The following is a 21,885-nucleotide window of genomic DNA, read 5'->3' as shown; positions in this document are numbered from 1 at the left end:
TTTTAATAACGGAGTCATTAGGTAGCAAATGGGTGTCAGGTCAGAACGAGTCTTCTCCACTCCCAGAGCGTCTCCCATGCCTATAAACACGTGCTACATAACGGTTTAGTCACCCATCAGGTGCCACCCAACCACTGGGGCGTTCAGGGCTGCCTGCAGAACTGAAAATACCTTCTGCTCACTGGAAAAGCTAGTAACTCAACTACTATATTCACTTCTACATGTTCACGTGATTCGGTCAAACGTAAGTGAACCCATCTCATTCTTACCTCTTGAATCAGGGCATAAGGAACCAGCCAATTGAACAATATTTTTATGATGTCATTGGGGATTGCACCAGGGCATACAGAGTGTAAGGGTGCTCACCCTTACCAAAGGCAAAATGTACACAGAAAAGCAGATTTACCAGGAAGCTAGTGAAGCGTAAGCTTCGGGGTCCCTCAAATACTCGGCTCCCTTCTAAGGTGTTCCTCATGTATTTTTTTGTAAAATTTTCAAGAGGAGGATATTTTAAGCACAACTGCTTCAGATTTCCATCTTTTTCCAGTATGACTTCCCTTCATTGCACTTAGCCTCCTGTTGGGTGGCACTGGGGTGGCCACGGGCATTTTTGGAATCTGGCTAATGGGAATTCGAGTTGGAGATACAGGTAGTTTGGCTTTAGTGGAGGTACATGTGAGGAGCGCAGTCACTTCTGTAACTAGTGACATTATTGTCAGCCGTTGTGATAAAAGAATGGCTTCAGGAATACTTCAGGTGCTGACCAGCCCCGCACAGGAGCAGGAAGGTCTAGTCTAATCCTGGTACCCAGGACAGGAAGCATACATGGGCAATGGAAGAGATCAAAGTACAAAATGCACAGAGTTGAGATTATGTCTCTGATGCTTGTGGATTTATCCTTCTTTTAAAAAATTTATAACTTCTTGTGACTTTATCATTCTAAAAAACTTCACTTTCATATCCAATTTTGTAATTGCCCTTTTGCATTCCTTCTCTTTAAAAGGACCCCTCCAAATTTCAGGTTCCACAAACATGGATCCACTCCTAGGTACTGATAAAAGTACCTGGGCCAAATAGAAAACAGCTGAATAGTAATAATTTGAAGAACCAAAAACAGAATAAACGAGGAAACAACAAATGGAAAAAGTACCCAAACTTACTATCTCACTTGCTTTCTTTAAGAAATAACCATATCATTTTTTTGTGGGGAGAAAAATCTAGCTCAAACTATCAAGCATCAGCCCCTAATTTAAGACAATCATCTGTCACATTGACCCAGGGCATCATATCTTCCTGTTCTTTGTATACAGTGCCTAAAACAGAACTGTCTAGCACACGGTACAGAACTAGTTAATGGACGTAGAGATGACTTGGTTAGTTGATTTTGGAATACTTTATACATATTTTTTACACCTAAATAGTATATGATTATATTACTTCCTTATTTACATGATGGAACTGTACTAGTATTCAAAGCAATAACTCAATGATATAAGCATAGTTTAAATGTAAGAACATTATTTTGATCTCCTAAAGAAATTCTAGGAAGGTAAGATGACATCTAATTTACTAAATAATGCCAAATCTTTACAGAAGTATAGTTAAAACGGCTGATAAAGCTTTTTCACCCTCTTCTCATTTTTGTGACACTTTGACATAATCAGAGAAACTCATTCTGCCCTAGAGACTGACGAAGTCCCAAATATGTCAATGATTTAACAAATCCTCATTGAAGTAGTTTTTCAATTCTTAGAACTAAAAGAGAGTATCACAAATATACCCAAATTCCAAAAATATCACCACCAACATCCTACAGCAGGCTACAGCTTAACTTCAGCAACATAAAACCTGGTACAACATGTCACAGATTGATAAATCATTAACTTGTAGTTAGGGAACTGGGCAGTTTCAAATTCATTTCCTCCACTGGTGAATTTTTTAACTAATAAATAAAAAGTTTCTCACAGGTAGTTTTTTTCAGACATTCCAAATAACTGTTCTTTAATAGATTTTTTTAAGTGTTACAGATTTTTAATTTACTATTCTCTACCTGACCTTTTTCTCATTAGCTTTACTTAAACAGTAATTCTATCTGGGAATTTCTTTCTTTATTCGGTAAAATTGTTTGAATAACTACTATATACCAGGCACTGAGCTTAGTGCCAGGAAATTACAGATGACTAAAACACACTTCCTGCCTCAAGGAGTCTGAGAGAAGAGACCTAGTTCTCTATAATTAACTTAGGAGCAATGTAATTCTTGCTCTAAGGGATCTTAGTAAAGATCCAGTCCAATCCATTCATTTTCAGATAAGAAACTAAGAACTACAAAGATTAAGGCACTATTAAAAAACCATTAATCCAGCCAAAGAGCCTGCAACTTCTGAATCTCAGCCTGATCTTCTTTTTAACTGTATCATGATTTAAGTAGAATTAGGCACATAATTAATGATCCCTGGCTAAACTCATTTACATTTTTATTTTATTCCATTTGCAAATTTACATGAACTTGAGGACCCATTTGTAATTCCGCAAAGGTTTATGTGTCAGACATTGTTTCAGGCCCCAGGGAATACAGGAGGGAATAAATCACAGGCCTGTCCTCTAGTTGTTTTCCGGTGAAAAAGACGGGTGGCTTAACAAAGAATCACAGGGGACTTAAAGGAAGAGAGCACAAAGTGCTGGGGGCAGCAGCGGCTCACTCACAGCTTGACACGGGAGTGTCCTAAGTCTGCAAAAGGAATATTCCAGGCAGAGGAGTTGAGAGGCACCTGAGAGCAGGGTGTGTTAAGAGAGGAGTCAGTGTGGTCATTCTATAAGTTGGGGGCACAGGAAGCCAGCAGGGGAGTGGTCCAAGCAGGTCTGAAACAGGCGACAGTCAGTTCATCAAGACCCTTCTAGGCCACACAATTGTCTACACCAGCACGTGGGAAACTGCAACATACAATGCCGAACTACAATATGCCGCTGAGTGTGCAGTCCATCAGTTGGATTAGTATCAAACTCTGATTTATGATGGCTCCTGCTGAAAATGAATAACCCTACACCAGGACTTTGACTTCTAAGCAGGTCAAATTCAATTCTATTCAATAAATATTTATTGAGTACCTGCTAGGTGCAAGGAGCAGCGAAAGCCAGGGAAAGAAAAATTGCTTTTCTAAAAGCAGCATATTAAGGAGAAAAACCAAGCTCATCATAAGGTTCAAGTTCAGATTCAAACACCTAGATCTCTTCTAGAAATATCTAAGTCTCTCCCTGAATGAAAGTACGTCCCAACAGAGAAGAGATTTCGAAAAAGAACAAGTCCACAGTCACGTTATACAAACAAGAACTTTTTAGGGCACCAACTGACGCATAAAAGGGCTGGTTCATTAGCAAAAAATGGTGCTTTTTGCTTCTGAACTAAAAGGCAAAACATTTAGTACTGGAATTAGGCTAAATATTCCATTATAGTCATTGACTGAAAGGATTTTACAGCTAAAGAAGACCTTGCAGATCACCAAGACCAACTCTCTCCTTTTGACATGACAACAGTGACAACACAGAAATGGAACCTAGCTGACTTTACTGCCCGATGTCTGGACTTCAGAACCAGGCCCTCCTTCCATAACAGTAGACAACTGCCTGTTGTATTTGCTGAAACACAGTTAAGACTTTTAAGCAGACCTTTGTGTATATGTCCACATGTTTCATATACATAAAAATATGTCTAACCTATACATACTACATATGTATTTCAATAAACACATGAATATATATCCACATACATAAAATATATATTCAACCATATCAAAGCAAAGGCATAAATATAAACATAGGATTTACCAGTACCATAAAACTTTTCAAAGCCATTAATTATTCTTGGAACACTTTCGCATTTAAAGAGTTTCCTGACTGTGCCTTAATTAAAATTTCTAGCCAAAAGGTAGCAAAGAAGTATTAGGTCAGCTAACATATTTCTCGCACACAAGGTTCAAACTAGCCCCTGAAACATACGGCAGAAATTCTACTGAAGCAAGTGGAAACGTCAACAGCCGACTTTCATTATAAAGCATACCTCACTTCATCGAGCCTTCAGTTACATTAAATCAAGTAATGTACCCAAGAGGTGAACTAGCCCATTTTTCAAAAACAGTATGGAAAGCCTGAAAGATCCTTTGTCTGTGCTCCTCACATAAATGTTAGAAGAGGCTCCTTATTGCAATTATATAAAGTATATCATGATAAAAAGCATCTATGAGCTCTTCGGGTTCTCCATTTTAATTCAGCAATCATCACTAAGTATATAGAAGTATAAAAATGAATACAGTATAACATGTAAAAAAGTCTAAAAATAATACAAAACTCTTTCTACATAGAATATTAATGGGGCAAAACAAGGTTAGCATATAAAATTGGTTATGAGCCTAGTATATTAATCATAGTGGGATTTAGGAGGAACTATCGATTCCTTTATGGTTTTTGATGAAGGTCTCTATAGAAGACTGGCATATGAAAATATCAATTGTGTATTCATTTGTTCACTATCTTTCTTCAAAATGAGAATGGAACTTCCTTCAGGGTGGAGCACATATCTATCTCACTGGTCTATCTCCATCACCTAACATAGAATCTTGCATATAATTTGTTGTTAGTGCTTTCAAGTCCAATTCCTAGCAACCCTGTGGACAGCAGAGCAGAACCATGCCCAGTCTTTTTGCGCCATCCTCTCCCCTTCCAGCGCTGCCCCTGCTATTCACAGGGTTTTCATGGCAAATTTTTTCGGAAGTGGATGGTGAGGTCCTTTTTCCTAGTCTGTCTCAGTCTGGAAGCTCTGCTGAAACTTGTCGACCATGCATGACCCTGCTGGTACTTCAAATCCCAGTGGCAGAGCTTTCAGCATCACAGCAACACGTCACTGCCACAGTATGACAACCGACAGATGGTGGTGTGGTTTCCTGACCAGGAAACGAACCCAGGCCTCAGCAGAGCCCAATCTTAACCACTAGACCATCCCTGGGTGACTGCCTTGCATATAGCAGATGCACAATAAATATTTAATGTGAGCAAGGAGGAATAAAAAGAGGAAGGGAACTAAGGAAGAACCTCTCAGAAGACGTAAGGTAATATTACAAATAGGTTATCCATACCTATATTCAACAAACCTAACTAAACATGAGTACAAAGTCTGGAGAAGACTTGATCTTACCAAGAATAAGGGGTAAAGATCCTTTTCATTTACTTCTCATGGAAAGAGGAAGAATCATATTATTTCCTAGAGCAGCGTGCTGGAATCTTCACACTATGAACAAGATTCTATCACCTTAGAATCAATCAAGCCCAGGACCTGGTCCTGACATTTGCTGGCCTTACAACCTCGGGCTAGTCTCTTCTTCTGGCAACCTCTTAGGATGCGACAGTTCCTACAGGAAGGATGTGAAGGGCTCTGCACGGTACCTGGCACATAGTTGGCACTCCCTACTTTTTAGTATTTCTTCTCCTTCCATATTTTGTGCTATATCACAACGTGGCAAGATCCCCACAGGTTTTGCAAAGGCGTGAGAATTAGACCAAGAGCGCTGACCACTTGGTTGGGGATCATTAAGAATTCTTTTAGTTCCTAAACTTCTTCATACTACCTGCAACCCTTAAAAAGTTTCCTGCTTCATGCAGGAAGGCAGTAAATGAGGCTAATAAGCCCAGGTCAGCACTCCCAGTGAGGCAGCAGTACAGCAGCACTCAGCTCATGTGGAGTCTTTTAACCGGCAGAACATTTAGTTTGATAACTATTTTTGTTATTGGTCTTAGAAGATAGCGCAAGTGAGCTTAACAATTATTTAAATATTACTATGTAACAGAGCTAAAAATTTAGCTGGATATTTTCAAAATGCTTCTTTCATTATTAGGAAAAAATCAGCAACTTACAAATACATTTTAAAAAACAAAGCCTTAAATATACGCCCAAGCAGAGTAGATAAAAATAGCAATGTGGTAGGGGGCTGGCCCAGTGGTGTAGTGGTTAAGTTCACATGCTCTGCTTCTGCGGCCCAGCGTTTTGCGGCTTCAGATCCCAGGCACAGACACAGCACAGCTCATCAAGCCATGTTGTGGTGGCATCCCACATAAAATAGAGGAAAACTGGCACAGACGTTAGCTCAGCGACAATCTTCCTCAAGCAAAAAGAGAAAGACCGGCAACAGATGTTAGCTGAGGGCCAATCTTCCTCACACACACTCAAAAAAAAACAGCATTGTGGCATCATTTAAGTTACAGCATGTTTTTAAGGTGATAATACAAGGGATGAGAACTGATTTCCATTTCAGTTTTTTACTTATTTACCCTCTTAATTGCTGGAAAACTAGTTAAAATACATATTGTTTACTCTATAATATACAATTTTAAAACACGGTTTAAACACTACAAATGTTATGCCTTAAATCACTTCCTGACAACCCAACATAAAATTTATAAATTTCCAGGCCAGAGCCGGTGGCCTAGTGGTTAAGTTATGTGTGCTCTGCTTTGGTGGCCCAAGTTCAGATCCCAGGCACGGAGCTACACTGCTCTGTTAGTGGCCACGGTGTGCTGGCAGCCCACATACTGAAAAATAGAGGAAGAGTGGCACAGATGTTTGCTCAGGGTGAAAATTCCTCAGCAAAAAAGTAAAAATAAAAATTTACAAATTCCTTCAAAACCTGTTGGTGTATTTCCTTACTCCCCTCTTGTCTAAGTGGAAGTCACAGTCATCTACCAAGGTTTACTCTTCCAGCTGTTTCTCGCCTTCACCTCCCACACTGTAATCCAGGAGGCCCCTTTATCAGTACTTCCTCCCTCACACCTGAAATCACTCCCTCCCTGCATGCCTTCCCCTCCCCCCATGAAACTCTCCACAGCACCCACAAACACACACAAAGTTGTGCTCTGCTCAAACCCTCAAACTATCAGAACTTTCTTCCTTTTCACTAGTTGTCGCAGTTCTAGAACAATTTTAAATAATCCACACGCCCTTTTTCATCTAGCCCTATCACATCAGCAAAACTACTCTGAAAGATCAAGAATGGTCTCTTCAATGACTTCTTAAATTTTCATCCTGTTCGGTTTTCTTCACTTGAACTTGAACTTGGTCTTCTCAGAATTTGAAACTCTCTCCTTACTGAAGCTGTCTCTACCCAGGAAATCAGTATGCTCTAATTCTTTTCCTACCTCTCTCATCACTGTTCTTTGCAGGATTCTCTTTCCTTCATTGCCATATAATTATAGACACAACCCCACACACAGCCAACAGTTCCAATCTCTGACTTCGTCTCTGACTCTCACCTTCTCCTCTGCCTTGCAAATCTCTTGCGGTTCTATGGCTTGAAATGCTACCTTTACTGGCATATCTACCAATCACATGTCTCTACTTTCAACTTCTCTCTTGAACTGTACATTCATTTTTCTAACTTCAAAATGGATTTCATTCTGACATGTCAAACTCAACATGGCCAAAAACAAACTTCTTATGCACCAACTCCCATGCTTCCTCTTTTGTTTCCTATGTTCTTTACCTCATTAAGGGCATCACTGCCTTCAGAGTCAACGAGGCTGAAAACCTCAAGAGTCACTTTCACTTCACTTCTCTTTCATCCTCTCTCTGAAGGGTCACAAGGACCTGCAGATTTTACTTCCAAAATGCCTCCCACATTGGAACCAACACTGGCTATGCCCATTGTCCATTCTCCAGCTCGACCCTTCATTATTTCTTGCCCGGCCTATTTTAATTCCTTTTGATCATTCTTCCTACTTTTAAGTGTCTCTTCTTACTCCGTCCTCTGTAGAATCAAGAGAGTAACCTATCACAGCAAGGCCTTCACTTTTCCCCATTCTGCTCAAAGTTGTTCACAGTTCTCTGTCTACCAAATAAAGAAAGTCCAAGTTCCTTGACGGAACGGTCAAAGCCTCTTCATCTTTCTCTAACTTTCCTTCTCTGGCTCAACATCTCCCTTTACCCATCATTCCTTCAGCCTGACATGTCCTCCACCTCGCTGGAATCCAAAACATCCTCTAAAAAATAGCTGGATGGTACCGCCACCATGCTGCATCCTACACCAACTTTTCATCCCTAGCCAGCAACATTCACCTCCACCACGTGCTATGTCACAGCACTTTATCAATATCATTTTACAGCACTTACTACATCCTACAGGATGGCATGGCTATTTATAAGTCTCCACCTTTCCATCATTGAGATATGATAAAGGAATGATGAAATCAACAGATAGCATATAAAGCAACTTTGAAAGAAAGGAAAATTTTGATTCAAAATCTGGATGGTTAAAATTTTGAGTTAAAAGATTACTAACTGATGAAGGCTTCTGTTAAGTGTAGGCCCTACATCACAAGGATAAACCAAGGTAGCTCTTGGAAGGATTGCTTTAAGTCTTTTCTTTTTATCAAAAGCTTTTCCTCGAAGTGGCAAGTAGCCAACTTTGGCATCACTTCATTTACCTAAGCACAAACTCAAAATCTAACTCATCGCGAAACACAACTGCCCAGACACTTACTGTGTTACCGTCTACCCAGTCTACCAGCGTCCTCTGATTCTGCTAACACAAGACAACTCCACTGAGAAAAAGGAAAGAGGGGAAGAAGAATTCAAATAAGTGCTATTCCCTGCTCCAAAGGCCCGAGAAGGTGACATTCTCAAAACCAAGAGACAGAAACAAGAGGCCTCAAAACTTCATTTTACTCTGCAAGCAACATTTTTCCAAGGTGTGAGGAATTGTTCTTAGAAAAGAATCCTTACTCTTATTGTTTAAACAGCTAATCCAAGCATCTCTGATTGACAAACTTTAAAGTACATTATGATTGCAGGGAAATTATAAAGATAGAGGACAAATTATATTCCAAGCTTGACAAATGTACTAAATGTACTGAGAGTAAAGGACAGGAAAAGCTGTTTGGCATCATCACTTTTTTAATGCTTTTAAAACTCTTGCAGTAATGTAATTTCAGATAAATGACAAGGACAGCAAGACAAAAACGTAGGCAGGTACTCAACTTGCTTTGCTCTTTGGCATCAATTAATTATTTTTTAATTTCCTGAATATCCATGTGTGCTCAGTACATTTAGTCTCTATTAGATAGAAAATTGTTTCTTCCATTTTCCATCACCTGGCTAAGATGTCTGTGAAAATCACGCTCAAGAACCTCACATTAATAAATGATCATTCCTACCATACTGATTAGCAATCATTTCCTTAGCCTCACTGCAGCATTTCCAACAAGAGTACAATAATGCTGTTCCTAAAGGCAGTGGCCAGCGGAATCCAGACAGACAACTGTCTGAACTCTGGCCAGCAAAACAAGGTGGATGTTCTCTACTTTGCTCCCACTGTACTTTGCATGGGTCTGTATTACAGCCCTGTCCATACTACATGGCAATTATCCTTTTCTGTGCCTGGCTCTCATCCTGGTCTTGGGTTCCTGGAAGGATCAAGGGCGGAGTGATATCTTCTCTAGCACTGCATCCCCAGTAATCGTAGGAGCGTAGCAGGCCCTCCACAAATGTTTATGGAATGTTTAAGAAAGTCCATCTCTATAATAGGTTTGGAACAGACTCCACATTTTGGCTGTATCTGAACCTAGATGTGTAGTCACGAGTCACAGTTCTGTCACTCTATCACACAGCATCCACTGACTTGAAGAACTGAGGGTCAGCTATTGACTTACACGACACAGAGAGCTAAGGCCAGAGAGTATGTCTAAATGGGATGCTGTGGGGCAGGCTACCATTCTTTTTCTCAGTAAAGGTACCATGCTAACTCTGTGGCCCTGATGTTTTGTTACAAAACTCTTTGTCTTACAATGGACACAACTGAGCGATCACTCCCGCCTATCCAGTGATGCTGTATAGGAAGCCTGCCCTCTGAAAACATAACAGTTGGCTGAAATTGAAATCTCAGTTGACCATTTTTAAATTCTGGAGGCCAGGGAATGATGAAACTACACACTTACTAGATATTTCCCCTACAGTCGAAGACTGCTTCAGACCCCCTGTAAAATAAGTTATTTTACTGTGCAAGTGGCTGAGAAACACTGAACTTGAAGCTTGTTTTCATATTTATACTTCTAAGATCTGCTCTCGTTGACGAGGCTTCATAAAGAAAATATGCTAACTAAACACTTAACCCTACCTTTTACATAATTACTAGTTAGACTTGAAAGTTACTATTTTCTGTTATTCACAAGCTAAGCTCATGCTCTTGCTATTATTCTACAAAACAGTTAGGTAATGTGTCAAGGGATTAACTTTTGGACTAATAATAAAGTTCCTGATGTAATTACCAGGACAATGTGGATATTATGAACCGCTTCCTTCACCACTGACAGAGAAGAAAAGATAAACACGTGTGGGGGATGCTTCTGCATTACACAAATAAAATACACTTCTAATTAGCAATTATCAATGCCTTTTCATTACTGTGCGAGAGAGTAGCAATAAACATGCTGACCTCTTTCACAATGATTTATGTGATTTCTCTCCACAAGGCCCATGAATGCATTCATAAATGAAGACAACAATTTTCACCCTTGACAAATAATGAAGACAAATAGGGGAGGCCATACAATGCACCTCTGCCAACACCTGCACCCGCATCCCACTAAGTAGAGACTGTAGATAATAGATTTCCTTATGAGTCAAGCTTCTCAATTGGAGAGGCTAAACCCAAACCCACAGAAGAGTTAATAAAATAAACAACGGCAGAAGCTTAACTATCAAATAACCATCTATTTTACCATAACTCATGGTGAAATAATTAAAAGCGGATAAAACTTACATTAACAATCAGCTACAGACAAACTTATGCACACATTTTTTAATGTTTCAAAAATAATGACTTCATGTCAACTATAGCTCACCACTTCCTTCTATAAATCCTTCTCACTTGATGTTCTAACACTCACTCACAAACGTACCAATTTTGACCACTCAAAGAGGGCGGGGAGGGAGCAGCAGCTCCCTGAGAGAATCTGACCCACTTCTTGCCCACTCATATAACAGATAAGTTAGAAAAACCTCGAATTCTCTCTCTTATGCCCAACTAACGATTTAGGCGATGAGAGCGACCTTCAATTGCATGCTCTTTAAAAAGGCAAAGACAGCTAGTATTGTGTCTGCCAAATACATGCACTTTTTCCAACTGCATTCTCTTCATTCTTAAGTATCCATCCAATGCTACCATCAAACCCTGACCTCAAGCAGCAAGTTGCAATGTTCTGACACTATGACATCATTCTGTCTGGAGCACTTTTAATATCACAATTTGAATAAATTGGCAGAAGCTTAAATAGGTCACGCTGAAGCCCAAAACTAAGGATATTTATCTGGCAAAAATATTCTGGCTCTGCATTTAGCGCCACGGGCCATAGAATGACAGGCCTATCAGTCATCTACCCATCTGTACTTTCCATAGGGGTAAATGAAAATAAAGTAAATCTTATCACCTTCCTGTATTGTTAATACCACTGCCAGTGGCTTTTTGCAGCAAAACATTTGCACACAGATACAAACTAAAGTAAAGGAGACAGCTACCATATGATTTCATGGAAGCTTCAGCACATCCCTACAAAGGAATGTTTCTTTAAACCTCCATTTCTGCAGTTATAAAAATATCAAGAGCTCTGCATTATAAATTTATAATTAGCCCCAAATATCTACGAAATAAAACAATAAGCTGTTACAAACATTTACCAACATATAGGTAAATATATTTTGCTTCAAAATATCTTGCTTCAAAAGCAAGAACTATTAATTTTGCACAGCAGCAGGCTACAGCTTAATCATATTTATTACATAATCCTACTTAGTAGGATAGGACATTGACAGTCACAGTTCTCTCATAGACCCCTGTGAAGTATTCTGGTTGCCCAGACTTCTCTGGGTACTGATATCCAGCTTCATTTCTTCTTGTGAAATTGTAAATCATCTGAAAGCAACATGCAGAAACCACACCACAGAGGTTTCTGATACTCTCAGCCCCACCACCTCCATCATAAATTTTCCTTTCACAATAAACAATGTGCAATCGAAAAGGTTTCCTGTTTCAAAATGGAATAGATGAAAGAAACTGTAACTCCTCCATTAACAGCAAAAAAAAAAAAAAAAGTTTCTTAATGAAGATGAATTCTCAAAGATGAAAATGGAAACTCTCTTAAATACTGCTTCCTCACTTAAGGACTAATCTAGTTCTTTCCCCAGTAAATATTCTCAGCACCATACATTGTGGTTGTCATCAGCGGTTCACCAGAGCCTTTTCTTAAACTGTTTGTATTATTTTTTTATCTAACAGCAACACAACCTCACATAAAACAGAGCACACACATCCAAACTATAAGAGCAGCCAACAGTAACAACTTTGCATATCTGAGTCATATAGAGGAACTTTGAACCTTGAAGAGTTGGACAAAAGGGAAAAAAAACAAGTCTTTGCTCTGAATCCAACTTTTCAAAACTCACAGAGTGGATGTAAGAAAAATGGTCAATCCGAATCAAAAGACTGTTGCCATAACAATAATTATTATTAATTAATAGTATAAATAGAACTGGAGAAGCCATACCCAGGGTGAATAGGGCTATGCACAGGCACAGTAAGACAGAACCTACCACTTTGTCCATGAGTTTCCAAGTTTTCTCCACAGTCCTGCGATCTGCTGCTGCTTGCTTAGGAGGTCCAACTGCATCCTGAATAGCATCAATAATACCCAAAATTCGTCCCTTTCGGGGGTTTCCTCCTCGACCACCAGGGTTTCTGCCATTCATAGAATTTGCCATCTGGAATCTTAGTTCTTTGAAAGGCAGATTAAAGAAAAAGAAGTTAGTTGATCATGAAAATATTTACCCAATAGAAAACTGAACAGGTTAACTTATACCCACTACAACCTACTCCATCAGTGAGCACAAAAGCCAGGGTCCCAGATTCAACTTTTCAATGGTAAGTGAACTGCCCTCTCAACCTTTACACACAACAAACAGGTTTAGCAGCAATGACTGGAGATTTGCTTTTGGAACACTAAGAGTTAAAGACGCATCCTTCTCACATTTCACGTAGTGAAGGCTTGATTAATACCCAACTCCTAACAACAAAAAATCAACTTACAGAGGTTTCCTCCAACTAGATTAAGAACACAATGTTCTCTTCCTCACTGCCTTAACTCCAATTCAAAATACTAGAAGTGAAGCCTCTACAAAACAGATTGGGAGCCTCACTCAAACAGCGCACTTTCACTGTTAGATTTCGCCAAGTTATGTAAACGTACAGATTATTCTACACGAGCATAAGGGTCACGTCTGTTGTCAACAAAAGCTTAGGACTTGGATTTTCCCCGCTAAAACCACCGAGTGCAGCCCCATGAACATGGACCCACGAAGACACAGTTCTTTAAACCAACGCGATGAGGAGTTATCCCCAAGTTAAGAGTCAAACAAACCAACAAACAACCCATTTCAAAAGAGTGAGAAACTGACAAGAGTGAGCGGCTCAGAAAGGAGGAGAGAGTTCGCTTCTTTTGCTCCTCGCCTGTCGTCTCACCCTAGAGGGCGGGGGGTCCAAAGCTTTGTTTCGGGACGTCTGTGTCCCCTCCCCGCTCATGCCCCTCCCCTGCCCCTCTCGGACCCCAGCTGGGAGAGGAGGCTGGACCGAGAAAGGACGAAGGAGCCCCTGGCGCCGCCGGCGCCCGCAGCCCGTCCGTGCCGGGCGCTGCGCTCTGGGCGCCCGGTGGGCGCACCGCCCGGGCCGTCTGCAGCCCAGGCCGCCCGGCTCCCGGACTCCCCTTCCTCCCGCGGCCCGGCCCGGTTCCGCTCTTTAAATACCCCTCTTCAGCGGTGACGGCGGCGGCAGCAGCAGCTGGAAGCCGGGGCTGTCCCCTCTCCCTCCGTGGCCCGCGCCTGGATGCCCCGGCGCCCCTGGCCGGAAAGACGCGTCGAGCCCCGCGGCGCCCCCTGCCCGCCTGGCCCGCCGGGGCCGCGGCCGTCCGGAGACACGCGTGTGCGCGGCCCCGACCCCACGCGCGAGCCCAGGGTGCGTGGGAGCCCGGGCAGCGAGTGTGCAGCCGCCGTGAAGCGCGCTCCCCAGGAAGGAGCGCCCGGGAGCACGGCCACCGAGACGCGGACGCAACAATTACCGTCAAGACCAATCCACGCCCGCGCTCCCCGCCTGCCCGCCCGACTCGGGGAGGCCGCGGGACGCCGCAGCGGCACTGGCTGGAGGTGGAGACCACTCGCTGGACACCCCACCCCTGGAGGATACAGAGAGACGGGGACGGGGCGGGGCAGGGGGCGGGGCCGCGCGAGGCCGAGCCAATCCCGCTCGCCCTTGCGCTGCCCGACAGCTGGCGGCACCAATGGGCGGGAGGCGCCCGTCCTCCTCGCACGGCCGCCCCGTCCACGTCTGCCACAGTACACAATGGCCCCAAAGGAAGGCCCGCTCGCCGCACCTCCCAAATGGAAAGGGCCTCGGGGGGGAATAGGGGGGCTCGACTCACCGAGAACGAAAGTGGGAGAGAGAAAGGAAATGGAAGAGAGGATGCAAGGACTAGGGAGGTGACCAATAGGAGTGGGCGGGTGGGCGTGTACGGTGGGAGCGGGAGCCGAAGCCGACTGGGGCCAAGAGGCGGGACTTCCTGCCTCGCTCACCTTCCTCGTCTTTTGTTTCATAGCAACAGAGTAGTGAGTGGCTGAGGGTGTTACTTCTCTGCTCTGGGCGGGTCCGAGGCTGAGGAATTTCATCTCCCTAGGGCTGCCAAACTCTTCTGCCCAGGACAGCAGCCAAACAGGTCTACTGCGTTGCCGCTGCTTGGCTATCCAAAAAGAGCAACAGTCACCACGCTTCTAAGATGAAGCATGAGCCTCACGTAGAGTAGAGTAGGGTTAACACCTGAGTGCCAACCAAAACTTCCTGAATTCTGAGTGTTTCCCTTTTACTGTTAGTTCTAGAGGGATTGCAGATCAAACATTAGGCTGATGAAAAAGCAAATAGTTGACAACGCTGGCCAAATAGTCTCTACTCATCATGTCAGGGCAGTGAAAGAACCAGACCTTGGGAGTTTATAAAATATGCATTGCACGTTATTAATTACTACAAGTTTCTGCAAAAATGACTGAAGAGGAAACAGCTTTCGTATTTTGTCTGAGTCACATTGACTCTACATAGATTTCTCTCCGTCTTAAAAACATCCTTATTCTATCTGCCATTCTCTCCCAGCATTTTTAATCTCTCGTAATCTCTCTGTGGCTCCATCCATATACCCTTAGAAAGGCCCACATCTGGCAAGTCTTAAAAGGAAAAAGCTACTGTGCTGGGACCCTTCTTTCAACAAGATCATAAATTAAACAAATGTCTTCTATTTCTTTCTATGTAACTTCAACCCTACCACAGGTGCTACTAACAATTGCTCTGGATTGTCCTGCTTTGGAATTTTCTTTCCACTACAGCTGATAGTATTGAATACACTTTACACCTTGGGCTTCTCAGATGATGTGATATTTTTGTGCCTTAAAAAAAAATTCTATTCTTTCTCTAACCAATTAACCTGATAAAATGTTTCTCAATGGTTTTAACCACTTTCTAGGTAAGTAACCATCTTAGTACTGTGATTATTACTGTCAAGGATCCTGAGTTGTTATAGACATACTTTACAGCCCTAAATTCATATGGTTAAGATTTTCATTTGATTAAAACAGGCAAAACATGTTCTTTGCAACTAGTCAGATAAAATGTGGTTCAGGAAGTAATTTTGTTTCTTTGCCATTATTTCTCTGCCAATAATTAAAGAGTAGTTCCTTGTTTTCACATTGTGTTTATCTACAAAAGTGCTGGCCTCTCGGTATCTCCTCCACCCATGCATATCTCCTTTACTCATAGTAACAGTAGCTACATTTACTAAGAGACTGCAAAAGGGAAAATCTTATTGGGTCACCTTTTAAATGAATCCAAAGAGAATATAAACTGTGTATAGAAGGTTTTTCAGCATGTAGGAAAACAGTGGCTTAAGGGAACATTCTAACTAAGTATATTATTCCTAATCATATCTGCATAAATGTAGAATAAGCAAAATATGTGTTCTAGCATGTGGCACTCCTTTTATATTAGTTTTGCAACTGAAAGAGATGACAATGAGAAAATGGCACTGCCTATGGTATCAAGCATATTATGTTGATACAAATTATAAGTTTTGTGGGATATGGTTAGACATATATGTAGATATACACACATAATACACATTTACATACACGTATAATATCAAGAAATGACAGCTTCATTCTCAACGAGCTATTTTATCAAAGCCATCTAGAGTCCAAGTTAGGTTCTGGTGTAGCCGGGTTTCCATTTAAGCCCAAACTAGGGACTCCGGGTTATATCTGATGAATTGATGGGGGGCGGGGGGTGGGGGGGGAGGTAGCCCTCCCTGCAAACTATAACCATGAGGTGATGAACATGGGAGAATAAAGACCTGTTGGGATAAAACTTCGTATCCCAGGTGCCTCTAATGGAGACACAAGAGAGTAAAGAAAAGACTGCATACTGAGGGGCTATAAAGGAGCACAAAGAAATGTTTTCATAGAAGACTTTGTGATACTCAGACCACAAGCAGTAGTGTTTCAAAGTGACAGAATTAGCTAGAGAAATATTCTCCTCATTTCTACATAGACCAAGTCTATCTCCAACATGGTGCAGTTTAACATGAACACAGCATCCTTTGGCAGCATGGTGATTTGTAACCTAGAGAGAACCTGGTACAGCATCTTTACAGGCGAGGACCGTTCTCCTGGAAGATCCTGACAGGCAGAATGGTGAGACTCCTACCCAAGAATCTTGCAAACACCGTAGCAACCAGTAGGGGAATAATATGAACAAACTGATCATAAGCACACGTGAGACCCTTCCCCCAGCACTCCCAGAAAAGACTGGGAGACTTCCTGGCATGCACTGAGAGATTTTGTAATGGCAGCAATGAACCCTTGTAATCTGAGCGTTAATATTTGATGTTAATATTTATATCATAGATTGGTGCCATCTTGGAAAATGCAGATTATAGTCCTGTCTTTGAACACAGGAAAAAAATTTTTTAAAGAAAAGACAACTATTTGGGGCAAATGTTTAAACTTTTCTCATTCAGTTCAATTTTTCTTCTTTTCTTTTTTCTGCTTTCTCCAAAATCAAAGGTGATCCATGTGATACTGGACATGAGTTGATTAAATAAGAAAACACTCCCATAATTTATTTGACCCTTAATAGCTACTCAAAAAAATATTTGTTGAATGATGCATTGGCTGTTTAAGGGTATTGCCTAGGAAGTGTAAAGCTGTCCCTGTTTCTGTGCTGTGGGGAATCCATTTTATTCACAATTCCAAGCAAGATGTCACTTTTCCTACAAGGTGGATTTACAGTACCCCTCCTAACACAGAAACAAGGAATGACACAACACAAGCAACTGATCTTCTGGAGAAAACGTGGATACAAATTCACAGGCTAGAGAGAAATAAGAGCAGTATTATTACTTAGTCATATTTGGGTTTAACAAGTCATTCCATGTTAAGAGGAATAGGTTTCCATCTGTCCTCACCAACACATGCAAATAGGGGGCGGTGATGGATGATGATCTATGGATTCATCAGATATAATCAGACTCTGAGTACTAGTTTGGGCTCAACTGGAATTCTTGCTTAACAATAACAGCGACAACAAAAATACCGAGGACTTAAGATAGAACCTTACTTCTCTCATACGTAGGAAAAGTCTGAAAGTAGGAATTACAGGTAGGAATGGTGACCCCTCAACTTTATCAAGGACCCGAAATTCTGTCTTTTTTCTGTATCATCCCAGCACCTGGCTTCCCACCCTCAGAGTCACCTTATGTTACAAGATGGCTGTTAGTGCTCCAGCCATCACTGCTGATTTTCAGGCTACAAACTAAGAGGAGAAGTGGAAAGTTATATCGAACTTCTAGCTGAATCAATTCCCTTTCAGCAATTTTCAAAGAACTCCCATGAATATTTCTCTTTAATAGTTCAAAGCCAAAACTCAGTCCCATAGCCAAACTTAGCTGCAAAAATGTCTGGAAGGCAATGTGCTTTTTATTATAGGAAGCAATATCACTAGCTAAAAGCTCGAGTTTTCTTTCTAAAGAGTAAGGAGTGAGTAGATATTTGTCAAGAAACCGGCAAATACTACCACAAAGGTCTTGTTCTGAGAATTAAAACTTATGATTAATCAGTTCTTGAAGCAAAAACTAGAGATTCCAATGCAGATGGTATGAGATAATGAAAATTTGGGATACCCAGATTAAACCCAGGACATATTATATGTTCTATATTATATATATATTAAATCCCGAACATATATATATATTCTATATTATATATGTGTGTATATATATGTTTATGTGTTCTGTGTTTACCGTCTGCAATTGGTTGAATCTGCACATGTGGAACCTGTGGATACAGAGGGCCAACTAAGGGATGTGAGCATCTGCAGATTTTGCTATCCACGGAGAGTCCTGCAACAAATACCCCACGGATACCAAGGGCCGACTGTATATATAGCATATGTAAATTTTATGCATGTTATGTGTAAACATATATAAAATATATATACGTTACAATGTTACTTTATTAGAAAAACTGGTGTCTGCTTTTACTGGACACAAATATTCTTAAAGTTTATTATGTAGAAGTTTATATAGCAAATTACATACAATTCTCACTACAGCATGTGGACTCAATAATCCTGAAGAATTGAGTATCACAAGGTTCGGAATGGGCAAAATTAAGTAAGCAATTTCCTTAATACCTTTCCTCCTAAAATTTATATCATATTAAAGCGATATATCCAAAAAAAATAACATCTTCAAAATTCCTTCCTTGAGAGTTTCTTTCCCAGTGTATTCCCAGATTAGTTCTTTTCCAGACAATGATTTATTTGGCATTTGTTCTTTTTAGTACAAAGAATTTATATTGAAGTGTTAAATACAGGTACTTCAAAACTTGGAATAAACCTACCACTTTGTCTCAGTTTTGTATTCCTTCATACTCTCATTGTATTCTTCATTCTTCATTGCATTCACATTTCACAGAACATTTTCCATGTTCCCCTAACATGCTTTGATTCAGAAAAATATGGATAATTTTCTTTTCCCTCAGGAGTTTGTGTGAAAAATGTAAAATTTGATGGAATTTGTCACAATAATTTCTCTTCAGTCCCTATGCGTTTTGATTTATACCACATGAATACAATATTGATTTTTTATTTTTATCTTTCAATTAAAATAAAAATTCAGAATTTCAAGGCTGAAGGGGATCTTGGTACTGATCACATCACTCAGTTTGGCAGATCTGGAAATTGGCAAATTTATCCGGGGTAATTGGATCCTGAAAAATATAGATGATAAACCCAAATTCACAGGAGATTAATGTATAGCTTAAAAACTATGTAATTGTCTGCATAATATAACTGCTAATCAGACCAATATTAATATAAACCAGTTATATGTTCATTTTTCTACCCAAAAAGCCAAATTAAGACTAGAAAGTTCCAAAATGAATGTATAACTCAGGAGCACATTACCTACAGGAGTAACTAGCAATGTCAGTAGAGATCTAAGATATTCTGAGCTGCAGAAAGTGTTCGCTGTTGCTTTACCCATGCTCTTCATTCTCTGTACGGACATTATCCTTTTCTAAGTTAAATCTCTTGATTGTTTCAGAGCACACCCTTTCCTAGGTGTTCATCTTTATCAGCTCTGACTCCTAACTGCTCATTCACTCATTTATTCAAAAAACCGTGTTTGAGCATCCAGTGTATGCCAGGTATATGCTAGACCCTGGGGAATGCAAAGATGGTTAAGCACCAGCCAGTTTCCAAAGAAAAAGCAGGCGTACAAGGAGATCATTATAAACTCAAATGGTAAAAACAATAATTTTTGTAGGCGAAGGTCGTTATGAGAAAGTGAGGAAAGGCATCTAACTCATCTTGGAAAAAGTGATTACAAAGCTGAGACATATAAGATAAATAGCGTCAACGGTTAAGCACAAAAGTGCCATTTTAGTCAGAGTAGATCTCATGAGCAAGGGCATAAAAGAAAGAAAACATCTGTGGACACAGGGAATAAGTGGGTCCATTTTGTGGGAAGCAGAGAAAGGTAAATAAAAGGCAAAAAGCAGCAAGTGATGCGTAAATTAAAATAAGGTCCCAGATGCCCAATTAAATAACTTGGATTTGAACCTTTTTTGGATGGGGACCCATTGAAGAGTTTTAAGCCAGGGAGAGTGCATTGGACTAGAAGAGCAAGAGAGGTGACACTGTGACCTTTGTATTTCAGGGTGTTCACCCTGGTGGTCAGATTGATAACAGATTGGAGAGAGATGAGAATGAAGGCAGGGTGGCCAGTGAGGGCAGGTGCCACAAGTGATGGTGAGAACCTAAAATGGGGCAGTGGAAGTGAAGGTAAAAAACAAGTGCCGTAGTGAGAAATTCTGAGAAAAGTAGTTTCCAATCCTCTCTGCCCTTTACAATTACAAATTTTCAGGCCCCACTCCAAGAGATTCTGCTTTGATTGATCTAGAAGATTTTTAAAGCTCCTCAGGTGATCCTAATTAGCAACTGAAGCTGAGAATCAGATTAGTTAATTTAGTAGTCACTGATAATTGTATGACTATGAAACATACAGAAAGTGGAGAGGTCAAGAATTATGGCCATTATTCTACCTCCGATGACTTGGTAAAGATATCCTCAACAACTAGCAGAGAGAATATCAAAGGACATTCTATTTAGGAGAAAGGGGGCATAAGTTTGGTTTTGAAAATAAAAGATTTAAGGCAGCTATGGAGTAAGCACAAAGATATTTTAGTTGGATGATTGGATATATATGATCATAGGTTTGGAAACATTCACAAGTGAGTAATACCTGAGAGTTATAAAGTCCCAAAGGAATATTATATGGGATAAGAAGAGCATTGAGTTGAGAGTTGAACCCTGAGAACCAACATTCAGAGAAAAGCGGAGAAAAAAGAAATCACAAAAAGAGGCTAGAATAGAATATCAGGGAAAAAACAAAACAAAACAAAACAGCTGAGTGTGGTATTCTGGAAACCAGGGTAGTACAGTATTTCCAAGAAGCAAACAACGGTTTCAAATGCAGGAGAGGGGTCCAATTAAAAAAAAAAAAAGATTGCAAAATATGCTTTGGAGTTAACAATTGAGAGATGATTTGTGACATTAGTGGGAACAATGTCAATTGAAGAATGAGTTGGAAAGAATGGGAGATGAGGAACTATAAAGCTTAGTCATTAAGAAATCTGTATAAGGATGGAGAAGAGAATTTAGACAGTATCTGTAAATAAACAGAATCAGGTGGGTCAGGGAAGGCAAATTTTTGGAATAAGAGAAATTTAAGCATGAGTGTATATTTTGAGAGACAAATTAGAAAGAAAGAGATAAAAGAGCATGTTATCCTATGAGCATGGAATAAAAGAGACCTCTGAGAATAAAAAGGGGACGCATGGAAATTACACATATAAATAAATTTCTAGAGGTGGTAAGAGGTTGAAGGCAATCACGCTTAATGCCTTCCAACTCTACTAGATGAAGTAACAGACCAAATTTTCTTCTCAAATTGGAGGAGACTTGAGAAGAGTGGTGGAGGCTTTGAGTTGAAGGAAAAGGACAAGTAAGAAAAAGAGTGAAAATCTTTTCTGAGGGCACAGGAGAGTTTGAAGACTATGAATTGGACAGTGATACCAACCTGGAAGAATTTGTAAATTTCTCTAGCAGGGTGCTGGGGAAGTAAGATTGTATCTTCAAAATAGCTTTGTGTTTCAATTGAGCAGACATTGCCGAAATACGAGAATAACAGCAATCAAGGCTTTTGG

General features: G+C 40.5%; 1 protein-coding gene across 6 annotated transcripts in view; it reads right to left on the bottom strand.

Moving 5' to 3' along the window:
* Positions 1 to 15,516, bottom strand: part of CBLB (Cbl proto-oncogene B) — a 194,880-nt gene extending 179,364 nt beyond the window's left edge. For 2 of the 6 annotated variants that reach the window (XM_023623831.2, XM_023623832.2), the window contains exons 1-2: positions 14,142 to 15,516; positions 12,625 to 12,806 (exon numbers count right to left, since the gene is read on the bottom strand). In XM_023623831.2, coding sequence (XP_023479599.2) covers positions 12,625 to 12,806; positions 14,142 to 14,745 — 786 coding nt within the window. In that variant the 5' untranslated portion in view covers positions 14,746 to 15,516. Of the gene's footprint in view, positions 1 to 12,624; positions 12,807 to 13,485; positions 13,799 to 13,830; positions 14,116 to 14,141 lie in introns of those variants that run through there. The other 4 variants (XM_023623833.2, XM_070242887.1, XM_070242888.1 and 1 more) reach the window with 4 other exon arrangements.
* Between the last annotated feature and the right edge of the window lie 6,369 nt (positions 15,517 to 21,885).

This window comes from Equus caballus, chromosome 19 (genome assembly GCF_041296265.1).
Source record: "Equus caballus isolate H_3958 breed thoroughbred chromosome 19, TB-T2T, whole genome shotgun sequence".
NCBI lineage: Eukaryota > Metazoa > Chordata > Mammalia > Perissodactyla > Equidae > Equus > Equus caballus.
Note: the sequence above shows the minus strand (reverse complement) of the source record. Positions and strands in the feature narration are given on the sequence as shown.